General features: G+C 37.2%; 1 protein-coding gene across 1 annotated transcript; it reads left to right on the forward strand.

The window, feature by feature from the left end:
- Positions 1-183: 183 nt before the first annotated feature.
- Positions 184-16,284, forward strand: ANAPC4 (anaphase promoting complex subunit 4). Its single transcript, XM_064711905.1, has 28 exons — positions 184-350; positions 918-1,023; positions 1,879-2,011; positions 2,658-2,732; positions 2,860-2,886; positions 2,990-3,034; positions 3,973-4,057; positions 4,417-4,527; positions 5,091-5,174; positions 5,429-5,515; positions 6,220-6,284; positions 6,378-6,420; positions 6,520-6,596; positions 7,027-7,127; positions 7,213-7,264; positions 7,563-7,618; positions 8,806-8,852; positions 9,757-9,813; positions 9,975-10,031; positions 10,584-10,677; positions 11,347-11,444; positions 11,945-12,006; positions 12,099-12,137; positions 12,236-12,337; positions 12,970-13,047; positions 13,760-13,930; positions 15,093-15,216; positions 15,561-16,284. The coding sequence occupies exons 1-28, from the start codon at positions 243-245 to the stop codon at positions 15,774-15,776; spliced, it is 2,400 nt and encodes a 799-aa protein (XP_064567975.1). The 5' UTR covers positions 184-242; the 3' UTR covers positions 15,777-16,284.
- Positions 16,285-17,146: the final 862 nt, after the last annotated feature.

Below are 17,146 nucleotides of genomic sequence, written 5' to 3' on the forward strand. Positions count from 1 at the left end.
GCGAGGCCCACGCCGTGGTCGGGGTCTCTACACGGCTCCCGGGGCCCGCCCCGCTCTCAGAATTCCCCGCCCGCTGCCGGGATCTCCCGCTCGGCTCCGGGGCCCGCCCGCTGCCGAGGCCCGCCCCGCTGCCGGGTTCTCCCCACGGCTCCCGAGCCCCGCCCCTCTCCTTGCCGCGGCGGGAAGCGCCGCCCCCGGAAGCGGGAGCAGAGGCCCGGCGGGCCCCGCGGAGCCCCGCAGCCATGCCCGCCTTCAGGCAGGTGGGCGAGAAGCAGCTGCCGCAGGAGGTGGTGTTCATGTCCTGGTCCCCCAAAAGGGACCTCATCGCCCTGGCCAACCGGGCGGGGGAGGTGAGTGCGGGTGCCGGGTGCGGGGCACGGGAGGAACGGGCGCTGCTCTCCCTGCAGGCCCAGGTGCCTTTGCCGTTACCTGGGGCATGTTTCTCGTGAGCCTGGCCAGGCATTTAAGGATAGCAGTTTTGTAAATCAAACGTCTTAATAATGCTCCTTCGTTTTTTGCATTCTGATTTCCGAACAAATTCACGTGTGATGTGCATGAAGTTCCTATTTAAGTTCAGTCTAATTTTAAGTACTTTTTCCCCTGGAACTGCAGTATGTGATCGTGCATGAAGACAAGACTCGTGCTGTTGGCCTGTCCGCTAGAGAGCTGATGGGTAACCCCTGTTGGTTAGGGGCTTGTTTCCTTACGCAAGGCTCAGCTTATTTCTCTGTACTGCTGTGAACTGTGTGCTGCCCTCTATAAGACCATAGGAGGGAATAATCTGCTAGAGAAGCAGGTGGTGTTTAAAACACAGGAGTTAAAAACTGATAAAAAACTGTGCATCTTGATCTGATTTACAAACTTTTATTAACGTAAGAAGGTGGTTTAAGTTTGTCTTTAATGCATTTGCTTTGTAGGTTTTACTTCATCGGCTTGCAAACTTTCAACGTGTGTGGAGTTTGCCTCCAAATGAAAATACAGGAAAAGAAGTGACTGCTCTTGCTTGGAGACCAGATGGCAAAAGTAATGTCAAGTATATGAGATGATATGGTGCAATAAAACCCCATGGGAAATCATGAATGATGATGCCTGTGAAGGAAATTTTCAAGTAACTGTGTTTGAAGAGAAGGGTGGCTTAATTTTATGTAGGTTCATTCACAGCAATAGAGAGATTAACACTGTTGAATCCAGTGGCAAGAAAAATTAGTAAGCCAGATTTATGTGCCAAATGCTGCTTTTCGGAGTATAGCAAAATTTCAACCTCTTAACTATGCAGGGTATTTTGTATGAACTACAAAGTTTGTTGGGAGAGAAAGAAGCTGTCTGATCAGAATTGATTGAAGAGCTTAGCTTACTTAGCATAGGCAAAACTTCATAGGCTAAAATTACTCTAATTATAGACCAGAGAAGAAAAAAAAAAGCCTTTTCCTTATTAATGGAAATAGTGTTGAAATTAGTAGTTTAATAAACTTATGCCAGAAATCAGTTAATTTTTGCTTCACTGTAGATGGGAGAATGGGAACAATCTTCCTCTATGACATGTGGATAAAAACCTATATTGTTTTATGATGGCATCTGAAGAGTTTAAGAAACTTTTTAAAGCTGATTACCTGTGATTATAAGGAAATAAATACATAAACCTCTGCCTATTTGCTATTATGGATGAAGAAAGTTAAGTAAAAAGTGGTGCAAAAGTTGCTTGGCAACTCCTAATTTGTGTTTTTTGTCTACCAAGCCTTTCTGGTGGACAATGTTACCTATAATATTGGACTCAAGTTTTCAAAATTGGAAGCCTCTACTTTATCAGAGCTGTTGTTAGAAGTATTTGAAGCATGTTCAGTTCTAGGTTATTTATACATTTAACTTGTCTTTCTCTAGTTTTGGCTTTTGGCCTTGCTGATACCAAGCGGATTATTCTGTGTGATGTAGAAAAGCCTGAAAGCTTGCACTCCTTCTCTGTGGAGTTATCTATTACATACATGCATTGGATGGAAGTAACTGAGGAAAGCAGGTGAGTCTGAAAAGAAATAATCACAAGCCATGTAATGTCACCTTACTGATAATTTATACGTGGAATGTTACAAGCAGTCACATAAAGTAATACAGTTTTCCACAGCTGTGGGGTTTTTTCACCACTTGGCTAAAATTTTCCTTTTTTTAGAATAGATCCTTTTCATATGCTTATTTTTAGTGCTGATACCTTAGTCTTGTGGTTCTTTGGGTAATACATTAAATTTCAGCATAATCTTGTGCTTGTCCTTAAGAGCTGCTTAATTTAGTGTTAGCTTGTACACCCTGTTTAAACTTTCTGTTTAAACTCCCTCCAAGCCTGTTGTACTGCAGGCTTGCAGAGAATTTAAACAGAAAGCCTCTGACAATAACTGATTTATATAACAGGCAATGGGGGATTTGGTGACAAGCCTCTGAGCCAGCAGATACAAACTTTATTCACTGGAAATAAAAAAAGATTTTCATTTTTTTTATTAATTTGATCAGTTGATAATCTTTTATATGGCCTTTAATAATTTATCCTCTGACATTTGTAATTTTGATATATATAATGCATTGAATATGTGCTCTTAACTCTGGAGTTGAAAAGAAAGGCTCTTCTCATTTTTACAGCTTAGGTGATAAAGACAGTACTATGTCTTTTTCAGTGTTCTCACTTCCTTTTACAATGCTGAAGATGAATCAAACCTCCTTTTGCCTAAATTACCAGCGCTGCCAAAAAAGTAAGTGTTACTCTAGTAAGCTTGAGGAAATACCATTTGTCATTTATTGTCATTATTTTGGTTATTCATCTTCAACACTCTGCAGCTGTCTGATCATTGTTACTCAGAGTAATTATTTTTTTTTCAGTTACAGTACCACTGCAAAAATTTTCAGGTAAGAAATTGTCATATTATAACTCACTGTATTTTAGTTTTGTTTTGTTTTCTGGTATTGGGACAAACTACATAAGCCCTAATCACGTATTTTGTATTTTCAGTGAAGAAAAGTCAGATGAGATTATGAAGCTTCTGGGTGATGTCAGGTAAATTCTGGCTGTGGGTTGTTGGTTAAGGTTTTTTGCTTAGTTGCTTTTTTAAAGGGATAAAATAATGGATAATTGAGTTTACTGTTAAATTAAATCTGCATCTCTGTCTATCACCAGTTACTCCTTTTTGAAACTTGATAGCTCTTCTTACAGTAGGATTTCCTTGCTTGAGAGAGAGTGAGCTGTCTGTGATGTAGGAGCTTTGTGAATTCTCTCTGCTCCCTTCATCCACTCAATTAATCAAACCAAAAGTTTTTAACATACTGTTTTCCTAAGTTCTGTGTTGGTTTTAACAGAAATATTCTGTGTCAATGTATATTTATGTAGAGATGTAACAGGCAGAAGTTGCAGTTAATTTGCTTGTATTTGTAGGCTTTTTCCCAAGCCAGTGTAGCACATTGGTGTTAGTAAGTGAGCAAAACATAGAACTGTCTGTCCCAGACTATTCTTTGAACTGAGTTTCTGTTTCTGGTGCTGTTATTACTTCTGTGGCTGTTATTGCTGCTGCATCTTATTTGAAATGTTCATTGCCTTTGAGGTGCTGAGGGATGCCACTGAGTGTGACAAGCTCACTCTGCATAGAATCAGGGTAATTCAAGGTAGCTTTGTAATAATGCTTTGCAGCCTGCATTGGTAAGGGGAAGGTTCCTAGAAACTTGTTACTTTTAGTGAAAAAGGACTCTCTGACTAAACTGTGCTATTTTTTCCCTTATTCTCTCAGTTAATGTAGTAATTAGTACTCTTAATATAAATCTTAGAGGCAGTTTTTATCAATAAAATCCAAGCTAATTGGTTAGTTTTTTAATTTCTTGAATCATGGACAGTAACACAATGTTTCCTTTTGTGCAGGGATGGAATTTAAGTATTAAGAATTATATCTATGTGTGTGCAAATTTTTTCAGTATGCTTATTAACACCTTCTTCTATTTTTATAGACTTAATGCTCTTGTCCTTGGTGGCAGCTCAGGATTTATTGAGATATATGCTTATGGAATGTTCAAGATTGCTACAGTAAATGGGGTATGGTTCCTTTCCATAGTTTTTTCTTCATAATATACCAAGCTACAGCTGAATTGAGTGAAAATATACATATGTTTACACATAAGTGAAACTGGGCTGCTGAATTTAAAAAACTAATTCATTGAATTGTTGGTTATTGATGGAAAGACCTTGTAACTGGGAAATTTAACTCTTGTTTCAAAATTCGCTGTTAATACACGATAAAAAGAGTGGGTTTGCTCCTGAGCAGTAGCTGAAAATTGCACTTCATTTTTACCTGCCATTGAACACAGTCATCTTTGTATGTCAGTGTGTTAGAGCAGTAAATATTCTTAGAGGAAATGAAATGTTTTATTAACTTGTAAACTGGAATTCTTCAGGTGGCAGGTTCTTGTCGTGGACTGTGTTTGTCTAGTGATTTGAAATCACTGTCAGTTATTACAGAGCTGCAGAACTCTCCAGACAGCGAAGCAGAGATAACATATTTTCAGGTAAGTAAACAAATTTAAAAACATGTTTAAAAGGAAAACTGTTTTTTAAATTACATTCTGGTAGCTTTATTGCTTTCCCATGATAACAAAAACTACCAGTTCCAGCCATTCTGAAATTAGCTCCAGTTTAGCTTTTGAATTTGTGATGTTAACATACAGTTTCACTGATGAGACTGACAATGGTGATCTGAGCCATTCTTGCAAAATACTTCTTTTAGAATAATGTGAATTTATTCAACTACAGTGACAATTATTCCGATTTTCTCCATTCTGCACACAAGGGGCATAACAGCAATGCTTGTGATTATCCTCTTTCCAGAATAGTCATCTTTAAAATTATTACTGTTAGAGCCCCAAAATGTGGAACCTTATCAGTGATTTTTATAGATGTATTAAAAATAGTTATTGCTTTTTTGAGTTAAGCGTATTTTCCTTTTAAAATCAACCTTAAAGTGTTGAGAATGAAGAGATTTTCTGTGGGTCCTTCCAATCTGTCTTTTAATTTCTGTAATCTATGTATTGTTAAACGACAAGTCATCTGTTGCTTTTTCCATTTGTTGTAGTTGGACACTAGTCTGTTATCAAGTTACTTACCTGAGGTAACTCGAATGGCCCGGAAGTTTACTCACATTTCAACTCTGTTACAGGTACAGTTTTGTTACTCCATCCTTTTAGTCTTGTGGTTCTGTAGGCTTTGACATTCTAATGCAAGTGAAATAAATGTTTTCTTATAAAAAGCTTGAGTTGGTTTTAAGTAAATGTAGAGCTCCAACTTGGAATTTGATAATAAATTTTATATAAGATTTACTGTGTATTTCCTTTCTATTGTAACATCCATTTGCTGAATGTGTTGTTGAAAGGGAGAAAGGAAATAATACTGATGCCAGTTTCTGTATTACAGTATATAAAGCTGTCATTGACATGCATGTGTGAAGCATGGGAAGAAATACTGATGCAGATGGACTCACGACTAACAAAGTTTGTACAGGTACTGCAGGATTAACCATCCTTTTGGAAAAACACTTTTGGCAGTAGTTCTGTTGTTCTTGATAGTCTATTGCATATCTTAATGTTTAAGCATGATGCCTCCAGATAAGAGTCCCTAAGTTCAGAGACAGCCTGGAAGCTATTGTGTGCCAAGTGCTCTGATGCTGAAGGCACCTGTGTGCAATCAAGCATAATTGTATTGTGATACTTTTATTTATTCTGAATGTTTTAAAAATCATCCTTTTCAGCTTGTCCAGCTATGGATCAGTTGCTTTCTGCTAAAGGCCGTGCTCTTTGTACTTAGGTCATTGATAAACTGATCACTGTAAATGTTCAGTAACACTTTACAGCCTAGTTCAGTAGAGCACATGTAATATCTGTGTTTAAGATGCCATTGAATTTGCTTAAATTTTGTGTTCATTGACCATGGTCAGAAGTTAGTGAATCTTGTAATTTGTTTTTTTTTTTAGAATTGATTCTTGGTGGCACGCTACTTAGAATTTTTATTGGGCAATGCAGTTGAAAATAACTTGAAATACTAGAGAAATTTCAGTGATCAGAAAATTTTCAGTGATCAGTAGTGATTTCAACATTCAAAGATCTGGGTGGCTTCTTTGAAATACTTTATATGGAGTGTTTGTGAGATAATTTGGCAGGCTGGATTTAATCTCTTCACCAATCTATTTCAATCATTTTGACTGACAGGAAAAGAATACAACCACTTCTGTTCAGGATGAGTTTATGCAGCTGTTGTTATGGGGCAAAGCAAGGTAGTTACTGTTGTTTTATCTGAGTATGCCTTTGCACTTGATGTTGAAACACAAAATGAAATGCCTATTTGGTTCTCTCCCTACCTCCTTCAGTCTGGAACTTCAGGCATTACTAATGAACCAACTGACAGTAAAGGTATGTTAACATTTTTTTAAACATACTAAATTAATCTATTTCAATGTCTTTTAATCATTTTTATATTAACAGATTATTATTGTATTTCTTTGTTAACAGGGTTTAAAAAAACTTGGTCAGTCTATAGAGTCTTCCTATTCTAGTATACAAAAGTTGGTTATAAGTCATTTGCAGAGGTAAGTCCCAGAATTTCCAATGAATTTTAGATTAAATGGCATATTATATGTTTTGATAAATGACAATAAGCTGTCTTGGTGGTGCTTTCTATGTAGGTGGGCTGGTATGGAAACTGTGATCATGGCAAAACATTTTACTTTTGTGTAGTAGAGAACCAGTGAAGTATTTTGAACAATCTTTATGGTACATCACCTGTAAATTGCTGCCTGGTGTGTTTAATAGGATCTATGCAAAATATTCACACTAACTTTGTGTCATTGAGACAATATCTGCCTTTCTCTGAAGTGATACCATGCCTCTTGTTCATGGCAGACCGCCTTATAAGGCTTTGCACTTTGTGCATTAAATAATATAAATGTAGCATGCAGCACAGCACTGAATTTCCAGAGTGTGAATAAAAAGTTATGCTTCTTTCCTCTGCTTTCCCAGTGGCTCTGAGGCACTTTTATACCACTTGAGTGAATTGAAAGGAATGGCTTTATGGAAACAAAAATATGAGTCTCTGGGATTGGATGCATCTGGAATTGATGGTACAGTAGTGTGTGTGCTACCTCTGTGCTCTGATTTCACTTTTGAAAGCTTAATAATAATGGTTAGCTTTTTTTTTTTTTACAGAGGCTATTACTGCTGTTGGTTCTTTCATCCTAAAGGCAAATGAGCTGCTTCAGTAAGTATAAAGTCTGGAGAGTTTAAAAAGCATTCCTATTCAGTCTTGTCTTGGGGGAAATTGATGGGCTGGAAATAGAGGAGATAGGGAGAGAAAGACTCCTCTGTTGGTGGGGAGCTTTCGTCTTGTCTCCCTGCATGTCAGACTCATTCCACAAGAATAGTCTTACTTGAAACATTGCATTGGCCATTTTGAAAAAAACTGACAGAGCTTGCAGGCCTTTCTGTGGTAAAGATGGGACTTAAGCATGAAGCAGCTTGTGACAGTCAGATTTTGTAATTTCTTGTTTCTTGTTTAGAGTGATCGACAGTAGTATGAAAAACTTCAAGGCATTTTTCCGATGGCTCTATGTTGGTAAGATTGGTCACACAATCATCATCCGGTATCTGGTTTATATTGTAAGCATTGAAGTGCAGACAAGTTACTAGGCCAATCTTAATTATAACCATCTATTTTTTTCTGTCACAGAAAATTTCTGGACATATAAAGGGATATAGTTGATGAGGCAAGAGTAATTATAATATTAAACACAGATTATAAATTTGGCAGTTCTCAATTAAATTTAGTATGTGCAGAGTGGGTATTGCATATACTTGATCTGTAATACTGCTCCAAACTGTTTTTTGCTTCTGCTTCATGAGCAATTTGCTGGTCTTGATTTGGAGAAAAAAAAAGGACTTTTTTTAGGCTACACAAAATTTGAAATGTAACCTTATTTTTTTTTTACTCTGTTACCTGCTGTTTTCTCCTGTGAAAGCCTAGTTACTTGTAAGGTTCTGCACAGATGTAAACAGTCTCTGAATGTCCACTTGCACTTAGTAGCCACCTTCAGTTGTGTCTGGGTAGCTGCAGAGAAAATGTTAGAAGGAAGTGAAGCACGCTGTATTTTAGCGTGCCTGTTTTTATTCATGTTTATAAATAAGTTTATAACTTCTATTTGATCTTTTTAGAACTACCTTACAAAAATTAAGTATTATTACCAGATATTATAGAAGTACCAGCTATGCAGTGTTAGCACTTACTAGCAGGAATATAATAGTTCTAATTCAAAAATTACAGAAAGCAGGACTACCTAAGTTCTCTGTCATAATGTTATGTTCATTGTTTGTTTCATTTCAGACTAAACAGAGAACTTTATCCAAGCCTTGCAGATTTGAAATTAATCCTGTGCCATTCTCTTAAAACACATTTTTCTGAGCATGACAGTTTTCAAGTATTTTACATATATCTATTTTAGTACTCTGAGTATGGACATGAACAAATTCTTATGAGCTCTTTTCATAATAATTTTGTTTCAGTCTCATACAGAGTAGAATGCAGTTGGAGAAGATTAAAGATAAAAATTCTTGAAGATTTGTAATGTAAGCTAGTGAGACTAGAGAGACTGAATTTCAGTCTTGACTTGTAATTCTTCATCCCAGGCTCTTTTGCTTCTAATGAATGAATCTTTTTTAACAGCAATGTCTTATTACATACATGTGAAAAATAAAGGATATTAGGAAAACAGTATTAATGCAATAAGAATATAATTTTTCCCTCAGCCATGTTGAGGATGTCAGAAGATCATGTGCTTCCAGAGCTGAACAAGGTAATAGTAACATTTTCTGATAAATGGTGATATCCTCGATGTTCTGCTCATCTCAAAAGCAGAATTAAAAGTTCCTTTTTGTTCCAGAACTTAAATGGTAGCGTCTGTGTCATTTTTTTGAGAAAGTTGATGCCTGTGCATTGACACTAATGTGCTGTTGTGCTTGAATTACTTTTTCTGTTTTCTTTGCTAACACTGCTGTATTTAGTATGCTGGGTATGCAAGGCCTCTGTATGGCAGCTCTTTATGCACCCTAAATGCTGAAGTCAACCAGAGTGAGATCTTCGTATCTTTATCAGTGTCCCCATAGAGGAGAGGGAATATATAACGAAACAGTAATATAATAATACAGTAACACCTGCATCGAATTTGCAGCCACCATCACACTGCCCTCACTTGAGGGCAGAGGTGCCTTCCAGAGATAGATAGGCTGGAGCAATGGGCAGGCAGGGACTCCCTGCAGTTCATGAAAGACAAACTGCAAGGTTCTGTTGTGGGGTGGGTTAACCCCTTGTGAGTGCACTGCTGGAGCCCATGTGGCTGGGAAGATGTCAGCTCTGCCGAAATGATGTGGGAATCACTGGGTGCATGTGGCAAAGGTGGGCAGGGGTGACCAGGGCTGTAGTAATGAGAGCATGGCCAGGAGGTCAGGAGAAGCACTTTTTGTCCTAATTTAGCACTTGTTGGTTGGTCCCATCTCCAGTTTGGGACCATCCTGTACAAGACAAGAATGGTCTGGGATGAGTTCAACAGAGCACTCCCAAGTGGGTTTGAGGCTGGAACATTTGCCCTATGAGCACAGGCTGAGGGAGCTGTGCTTGTGCAGCCTACAGATTGTGTATTCTGTGCTCATTGAAATGTGTTTCTTACCCTTTGCTTTTCTCACTGTTTTTTTCCCTTTTAGATGACTCAAAAAGATATCACATTTGTGGCTGATTTTCTTACTGAGCACTTCAATGAGGTCAGTGATACTCATCTTCCAAATACATGATTTGACTGTATTTTTGCTGACAATAGCTGAGTCTGAAAAATCTTAGAATAAAATAATTTGGTCATCTTTTTGTTCACTACTTCTCATTACTTTTATGTTTAAATAATGGGTTTGTTTGCATTATTTTTTAGGCACCAGAACTTTACAATCGTAAAGGAAAATACTTCAATGTGGAGAGAGTTGGACAGGTAAAGAACTAAGGAATAAATGCAAAAAGAATAAATGAGAAAATCCTTAGATAGAGAAGATTTTAAAGTTGTGTCCACTTTGCTTCCTTGGCCTTTTTGCTCTGTGTTGCACATACCAGTAATGGTAAAAAAGAGTGAATTGTTTCACCTTATTATTAGGAAAATGAGGGTTTAAAATGTTGTTGTTTCACTTTACACATGCTGTATTTTTAGGAAAAGACAAAGATATTTTGCAGCAGTAGTAAAACGCTAAATGCCAACTTCAGTAAAACTGATATGTTGGTTATCTGTATGGCATTAATCGCTGCATTTCAAAACATTTGTGTTCAGACTTGATCTAAAGATCAGTTTCTTAGGGAAATATCACCATGTGATCTTAAACAATAGTTGATTTTTCTTGTTTCAAGATGGGGTGGAATATTTAATTTTAAGACTATGGCAAGTTAATTTACCAAGAAATTTTTAATATACTCACTAGGGGCAATAGTGAAGGTGGAATTCTAATGTTCCCTATTCTTAAATTGCAGTCTTAAAACTGTGTTTCTTTTTTAGTACTTGAAGGATGAAGATGATGACCTTGTATCACCACCTAATACAGAGGGAAACCAGTGGTTTAACTTTCTTAAGGATAGTACTCATCTTAAAGGTAATGTGTTTTCATGAAAAAGAAGTGAATGCAAGATATATGCAGAATGTAACCAATGTAGAAGAATTATCTTTTTTCATGCTTGTGAGTTACTTCTGTAATGTCACTCATTGGTCTTCATCTGAGTGGAATAAAATAAATGGGCCTTGTTATTTTGCAAAGGGTTTATGTAGCTGCTTACCCAGTCAATTACCATTTTTTGGATATTGGGAGTTCCTCATCTTTTCTGTACCAGTCTCAGAAGTGTTGACTTGGAAGGAATCCCAGAAGAGGTCTATTTTAGGATATCTTAATTCAAGAGAGTAATAGTTATGCTTAGGTTGTACCTGAGGGAAGTGTCCTAACTTGTTCTCTTTCACTGGAGTCTGAGACTATTTTGTTAATTAGTGGTGAAAAGGAAGTAAGAGACTATAATGAGCAGATGGTAACAATTATTTTAGTTTAAGTTTAGAAACCAAGGACTGTAAAGCCTTGACAACAAAAGCTGCATATAATAGAATTTGCTACAGTTGCCTTTTTCTGCCTATTTAATTTGATAAAAAGGGGGGAAATTGTAGCATTTTTGTTTGAAAAATAGTCTTTAGAAAATCTGGTTTTAGAGGTAATAATGGTGTAATATGTTTCCATAGAGATACAAGCATTTTTAAAATTAACTTTGTCTGTTTACAGAAAGCCCACTTCTGTTTCCCTACTATCCTGAGAAATCATTGCATTTTGTCAAAAGGCAAATGGAAGGGGTCATTGATCTGTGTTTACAAAAGCCAGCAGTAAGTTCTGTTTTTACAAATGATAACTTCCTTTTAGGGATAGTGGTCAACTGAAGGAAGCAGTCATGCTTAGCAAGGCCTGAAGCTTTAACCTTTGCCTTTGAGTGCCTGTAACTTGGGTAGAGTCCAGCTTCACTGCTGGGTTATCTCAAGCCTTTGGCCAGGGAAAGTACAGTGGGGGATTTTTTTATTTGTCATATTCTCTTCACACAATTTTGGGATCTGGTTTTAATGTTAATTATATGTGTGTGTGTGCTGTGTACCAGATAACTGCATTAGCTGGCAATACATTAATCTAGTATGGAGAAACATGAAACAAATGTATGAAATGAAAGTAGTGTTTGCATTAGGGATGTTTATTTCAGGATAGATATTGGTGGAGTTTTCTTTCAGATGTACTCAGAGGTTGTTGGTAGGTTGGTTGGTTTTTTTTCTTAAAAACATGTATAATTATGAATAACTGCCTGTATTTTATGGACTATTTTTATTCTATTTATTAGGATGTAATTGGAAAGTCAGTGCATCAAGCAGTCTGCATATCTCTCTACAAAGTTTCTCAAAGGTATTTCTTTACTAAAAGCAGCTAAAGAAATGTGCAACTAAAACTTGTGCATGAGTAGCATTTCATAAACTGTTTTGGTCTTTCCTTTGCAGTGAAGATTCCACACCTCAGTTATTTAAGTTACCATTTCTGTAAGTATGTTGCTATTCCTTGTTCCTATTCTTGTTCCTTGTAGTTTACGGGTTATTAAAACTTGATCCAAATTTTAATTTCTTCTCCCACATTGCAGGTGGAATGACAAAACATCTAACTTACATTATGTTCTCTTCACCATGTTAGAAAATTCTATTTCTAAAATACACATTTTGAGGAGACATACTGATACTTCCAGGTAAGACAAAAAGAGGGAAAAAGTGGTGTGTGAGTTTTGCCACATTTGTACAGAAACATTTACAATTTAAATCTATTTGTAAAAATAAGGAATGAGCACCATGAATACAATTTCTCTTGAATACTAGAGAAAATGAGGAGTACATTAAGTGTAGCAGGAAACTGCAGCAGAAGTTTTTGTTGCATTAGACTCAGAAAATCTCATCTCAAGACCCAAGATGGTTCTGGGATAAGAAAAAAATGAGATTCCATTAGATTGCTGCTAACAGAATTACTTATTTGTGCAAACTTCTGAAATATTACAAAGAATCCTCCTTCCTCTGTTGCTTTGTCTTGCTGTAAATAGTATTTTTGATTAATATCTTGGGGTCTGTAATTTAATGATGGCTTTCTCTTCTCTGCATAAGCCAGATGTAGTTTTCCATTTGAGTCCATTAGTTATGTTTTTCTGAGGAGCAGAGGAATTTAAAAGGTTCCCGTCCACCAATCACATAATTTTGGCATGTAGCCATGTATTGTGCTGAGCTTAGATAGCTTTTTCACCATCTTGTACCACAGTTGCCGTTAGAGATTTTGGATTCTCAGTGAAGGGAAAGGTTTTTGTCACTGAGACAATTAACTCTGTTGTTCTAGGTCTGTCAGTAATGGGATTCTTGCAGTAGAGTTTGGAAACTTCTTGAACAACAGTATAAATGAGAGCTCAGACTCCAGGTCAGTATATTTGATTTTTCTTGCAGATTGCTGAATAAAAAAAAATCATATTTCCTGTTGGTTTTCTTGCATTGTTACCTTTGAAGTTAACTCACCTGGGTGAATCAGGGTGTAAGAAATGGCACAGGTGCATGAAGCTGCAGAATAGTGCAAATCTTACATCACACTTCATCTCAAGGTCAAGTAAATTTTAGTTTTCCAGTTGAAAACTAAAGCTTTAACACATGTGCAAGAAACAAATCTAGCTGGAAACAAGTATTGTTTATCTGTGTGATGTTCTTTAAGTAAGGTAAAACTTGGTATGGCTGAATGTAGTCATCTTACAAGGCATATGATTGGCTAAACTTTTCATGTAGAAAAGCCAGATGTGATTTGCCCTCAGAACCTTCAGCTGTATTTCTAAATTTTCTTTGGTATTTATGTTTGCTGTTTCTTCTGTTTCATCTGAAATGTGAAGGTTACTAGTAAGAGTTTTTTGTGAGTTATTTTCCCCTTCAGAATAATTTTTTCCTGCATGAGGCAGGAGTCTGCCAGGTTGTGGCTATCATTCAGTCATAGCTGCACAATTGACCTCCTCTATTATTTTATTATTATTTACAATGAAGTTCGTTGTTAAGTACTGAATACTTGTTAACATGAGCGCTGATTAACATCTATTTTATTTCTGCATTCTCTTATATTACATGATGCTTTCTAAATTATTTTCCTATAGATGCTACAGTTGTTTGGATGCTCACTTCTATGATGATGAAACTGTAACTGTAGTTCTGAAAGAGAGTGTGCAACAAGAGGGGAAGGAGAGAGTCTTGGCTCAGCTGCCTTTATCTTCAGTATATACAGATGAGGACCAAGATGGGAAATCCATTTGGGATTCTATGGAAAGGTATTGAAAAACCTTGAGCAAATCTGAAAATGTAGAACTGAAAAGCAAATTAAGCAAATATTGTGATTGTGTACAGTTACTCATACTTTGTGTGTGTGTAAATATTTTGAAGATAGAAACTCTTTTTGTGCCAGGAGAGTAGGATGAGGGAGATGGAAGCTTCCTAAATAGTTTGTTTTGTGGTTTTTGGGAGGGTAGTTTTCAGTTTTTTCATACTGATACTACTGCTGTACCTGCCTGTCATGAAATGGAAGGATCAGCTGAAGACACCTTGCAGAATCAGAAATCTTCCTTAGAAAGATGCTGACTATGCTAGTCAGAGTACTTCAGTTGAGGATGTTTTCAGCATATGTGCTCGTACCTCTGCCTTGTAATAAGAGTACACAAGTATTTCTTGATTCTTCCCTGATAGCCACCCTTACAAATATTGTCAGCTTGACCTTAAAACATCAGAACTGGTACTGCTGTCTGCATTGGCATAGGTAGAGGTGAAAGTGAACACACACACAAAGGCCAATGAAATTCAATTTGTGAATCCAAACCTTTAGTTGCTGTGTGTTCCTTGCTTTTACTTTTCTCCCATTCTTCTCTGGTGATTTGCTTATGATGCATTTTTATTTCAAAATAAAGAGCCACACTGAACTGAATATTAACTTTTTATGCCACAAAGATATTGTATATTGAAGAGTGAACAGAAAATATTAAGAGCAAGTTCAAACTAATCTTGGCTGCTGTAATAGGTAGGGAGTGTCTTCATACAGTGCCTGTGAGTGGGGTAATGATGCATATTTGAAAGTCATGGAGGCCAAACTTCTGTGTAAGGGAGGCACTGCATCCAGGACTGTGTTTGGAAACTCCTCTTTGTGCAGAGGAGAGGTTTGAAAAGAGCCACCCACATCCTGCTACAGCTGTTTCTTGTGGGAAGGTCAGACTTTACAACTCCCTTCTCACCTGCTGTAATGTTTTTAACTCGGTGGGAACGTGCTGTGTCTCTGCAGTTGGATCTCCTGCTCTAGAGTATCATGGTGGCATTATGATGGTTTCAGAGACTTATCTGCTTGTTGCATCTGATGAAATTTGGACACATGAAACTGGAGGTATTTTCTTAGAAGTGCAGTTGTTTCTTATGAAGCAGCTTTGTGCTTTTTTCCTTGCTGTGCAGGCTGGATGAGCGAAGCAGTGAGATACCCACACGTACTGTCTTCTTGGAGAGTCAGTGGAGGGTGCTGGAGAACATGAAAGCTCAGTATGTTTCTGTAAATGGCATTAGGAAAGTTTCTTGTGTGGTAAGTGCAGTATCTCTGAAAAAACCTGTCTATTAAAGGAAGTGTGCTGACTGAAGTGGTAACCTAAAAGTTACCAATTTCTTTTTTTAACAAATAGATTATTTTTTCATAATCTGCTATTAGTGTGTCAGGATACAGTCATACCATAGTAGCACAGGATGGAAAAACTTTAACAGAAGGTAATAGATCTGCTTCTTTACTTCTCAGCCTATAGAGCAATAAAATGTTGCTAATTCCCTTGAAACCTCCATTTCAGAGATAAAGGTTATTTTCAAAGCTGACAAAGTGCTGGTGGTGTTTTTATTTATTTGGTCATTAACAGGAGCTTCTTACTGTCTCTGTAGCTGAGTTCAAACCTCCGCCACATCAGGGTGTTTGAGATGGACGTAGAGGATGATGGGGAAGTTGAGGAGGAAGAGGAAGAAGAAACAACTCAGATTGCAACTGGAGAACCTGATGAGCCAAATCAGCCTGCAGATGGCCAGGACAATGTGTGTGATGCATCTGCTGAGGAACTACCTGATGAAACTGAAGAACATGAGACAAGTCTGGATCCTTGAAATGGGCTTTGGTAATAGAGAAGAGACAGGACTGAACTGTAAATACTTTGTTTAATGGCACAAAGAAATTGTGTGTATTGAGGAATGAACACAAAATACTCAAAACAAGTTCAAAACTCATCCTGGCTGCTCCAGTAAGCAGGGACACCATCAGTACTGTCCCTGGGACTGGGAGTGATGTGGAGTGATACATTTGAAAGGTCATCTAACTAGTTAGAAAGTAATCTGACTTCAGGCTGCTGAGATGATGGATCCCATACCTCCTCAAACAGCTGAATCAAGCAGGAATTCTGTATTGCTTCTCAGCTAAGATTCTGTTCTAGAGTACATCTATTGACTCTTTTCTGTCTGGCACACGGTTTGGTACCAGCTAAAGCTTTGAAAGCTTTTCTATTTGCCAGTTTTAAAAGGTGAAGAGAAAAAGAAATACCAGCTGAAGTTTCTTTAGTTGTTCAGTCCTGGATACTGTTATAAAAATAAAATAAAGTTGTATATAAAATAAACAAAACTTGGGGCCTAATTTTTTGCTTCTCAGACTTTGTAATGGGTTTGAAAGTTTCCTGTAGAACCAAAATGCAAAATTGCAGGTCAGTGTAGGGCTAGTTACACAACAAAATTTAGCAACTGTTAATGAAATGCATAATTTTAAAAGCTCTTTGGATAACATCTGTCCTTGGTAACACAGCATTTCAATCTATGCAGTTCTTTAGTCCTCAATGCAATGTGTGTGTGCAGTACAAGATTTGTCAAATGTTTGCATGTCTCAGCCTGCCTAGTTTCTGTGAATTTGTTCCTGAAAGCCTGTTTTTTCAATCTGGAATTTTTGTAATGAAAAATTTTACCAGAGAATATATTTTTTTATTCTCATTCAGTACTGGGAGTTGTGCATAGCTCTCAGCATAATCATGTTACTTGCAGTTTATATATTACTGTAGGCATGATGTAGTGGTAAGCAGTAGAAACTAGAAACAGCATTTAGAAATCTAAAATGTTTTCTTCATCCCTACTAGCTGCCATTCTGAACTGACATAAAACTCAGCTCTTTGAATGAGCAGTACTGCTTAATGCATGTACACTCCTTTGAACAGTGAGTGTACCTTGTATTTGTGAGGAGGACCAAGTTTCCATTCCGTGCTTTAAAAAGAAATCTTTTGAAATTGCTATTTGGCATTGCAAAATTCAAATACTAACCTTAGTTTACCCTCTTATTTTGAAATGTACTATTTTTAAGTAACTTTTCAAAAGTGGACTTCTGAAAGTTTTGATCTCTTTGGGGGAGACCCTGGTAAAACAAGCTTTCAGTTTTAAAAGAGACTAAGTTTTTCCCTTTCCTAACAACCTCCTTGAAAGCTGCTTGCTGTTCATCATTC

Source organism: Zonotrichia leucophrys, chromosome 4 (genome assembly GCF_028769735.1).
Source record: "Zonotrichia leucophrys gambelii isolate GWCS_2022_RI chromosome 4, RI_Zleu_2.0, whole genome shotgun sequence".
NCBI lineage: Eukaryota > Metazoa > Chordata > Aves > Passeriformes > Passerellidae > Zonotrichia > Zonotrichia leucophrys.

Bases quoted from the DNA above. Each gene is read 5' to 3' on its own strand.
- ANAPC4 (XM_064711905.1), top strand. From the start codon at position 243: ATGCCCGCCTTCAGGCAGGTGGGCGAGAAGCAGCTGCCGCAGGAGGTG. The intron at 7,128-7,212 runs GTACAGTAGTGT...TTTTTTTTACAG, and splicing joins GGATGCATCTGGAATTGATG to AGGCTATTACTGCTGTTGGT. The intron at 13,048-13,759 runs GTCAGTATATTT...ATTTTCCTATAG, and splicing joins AATGAGAGCTCAGACTCCAG to ATGCTACAGTTGTTTGGATG.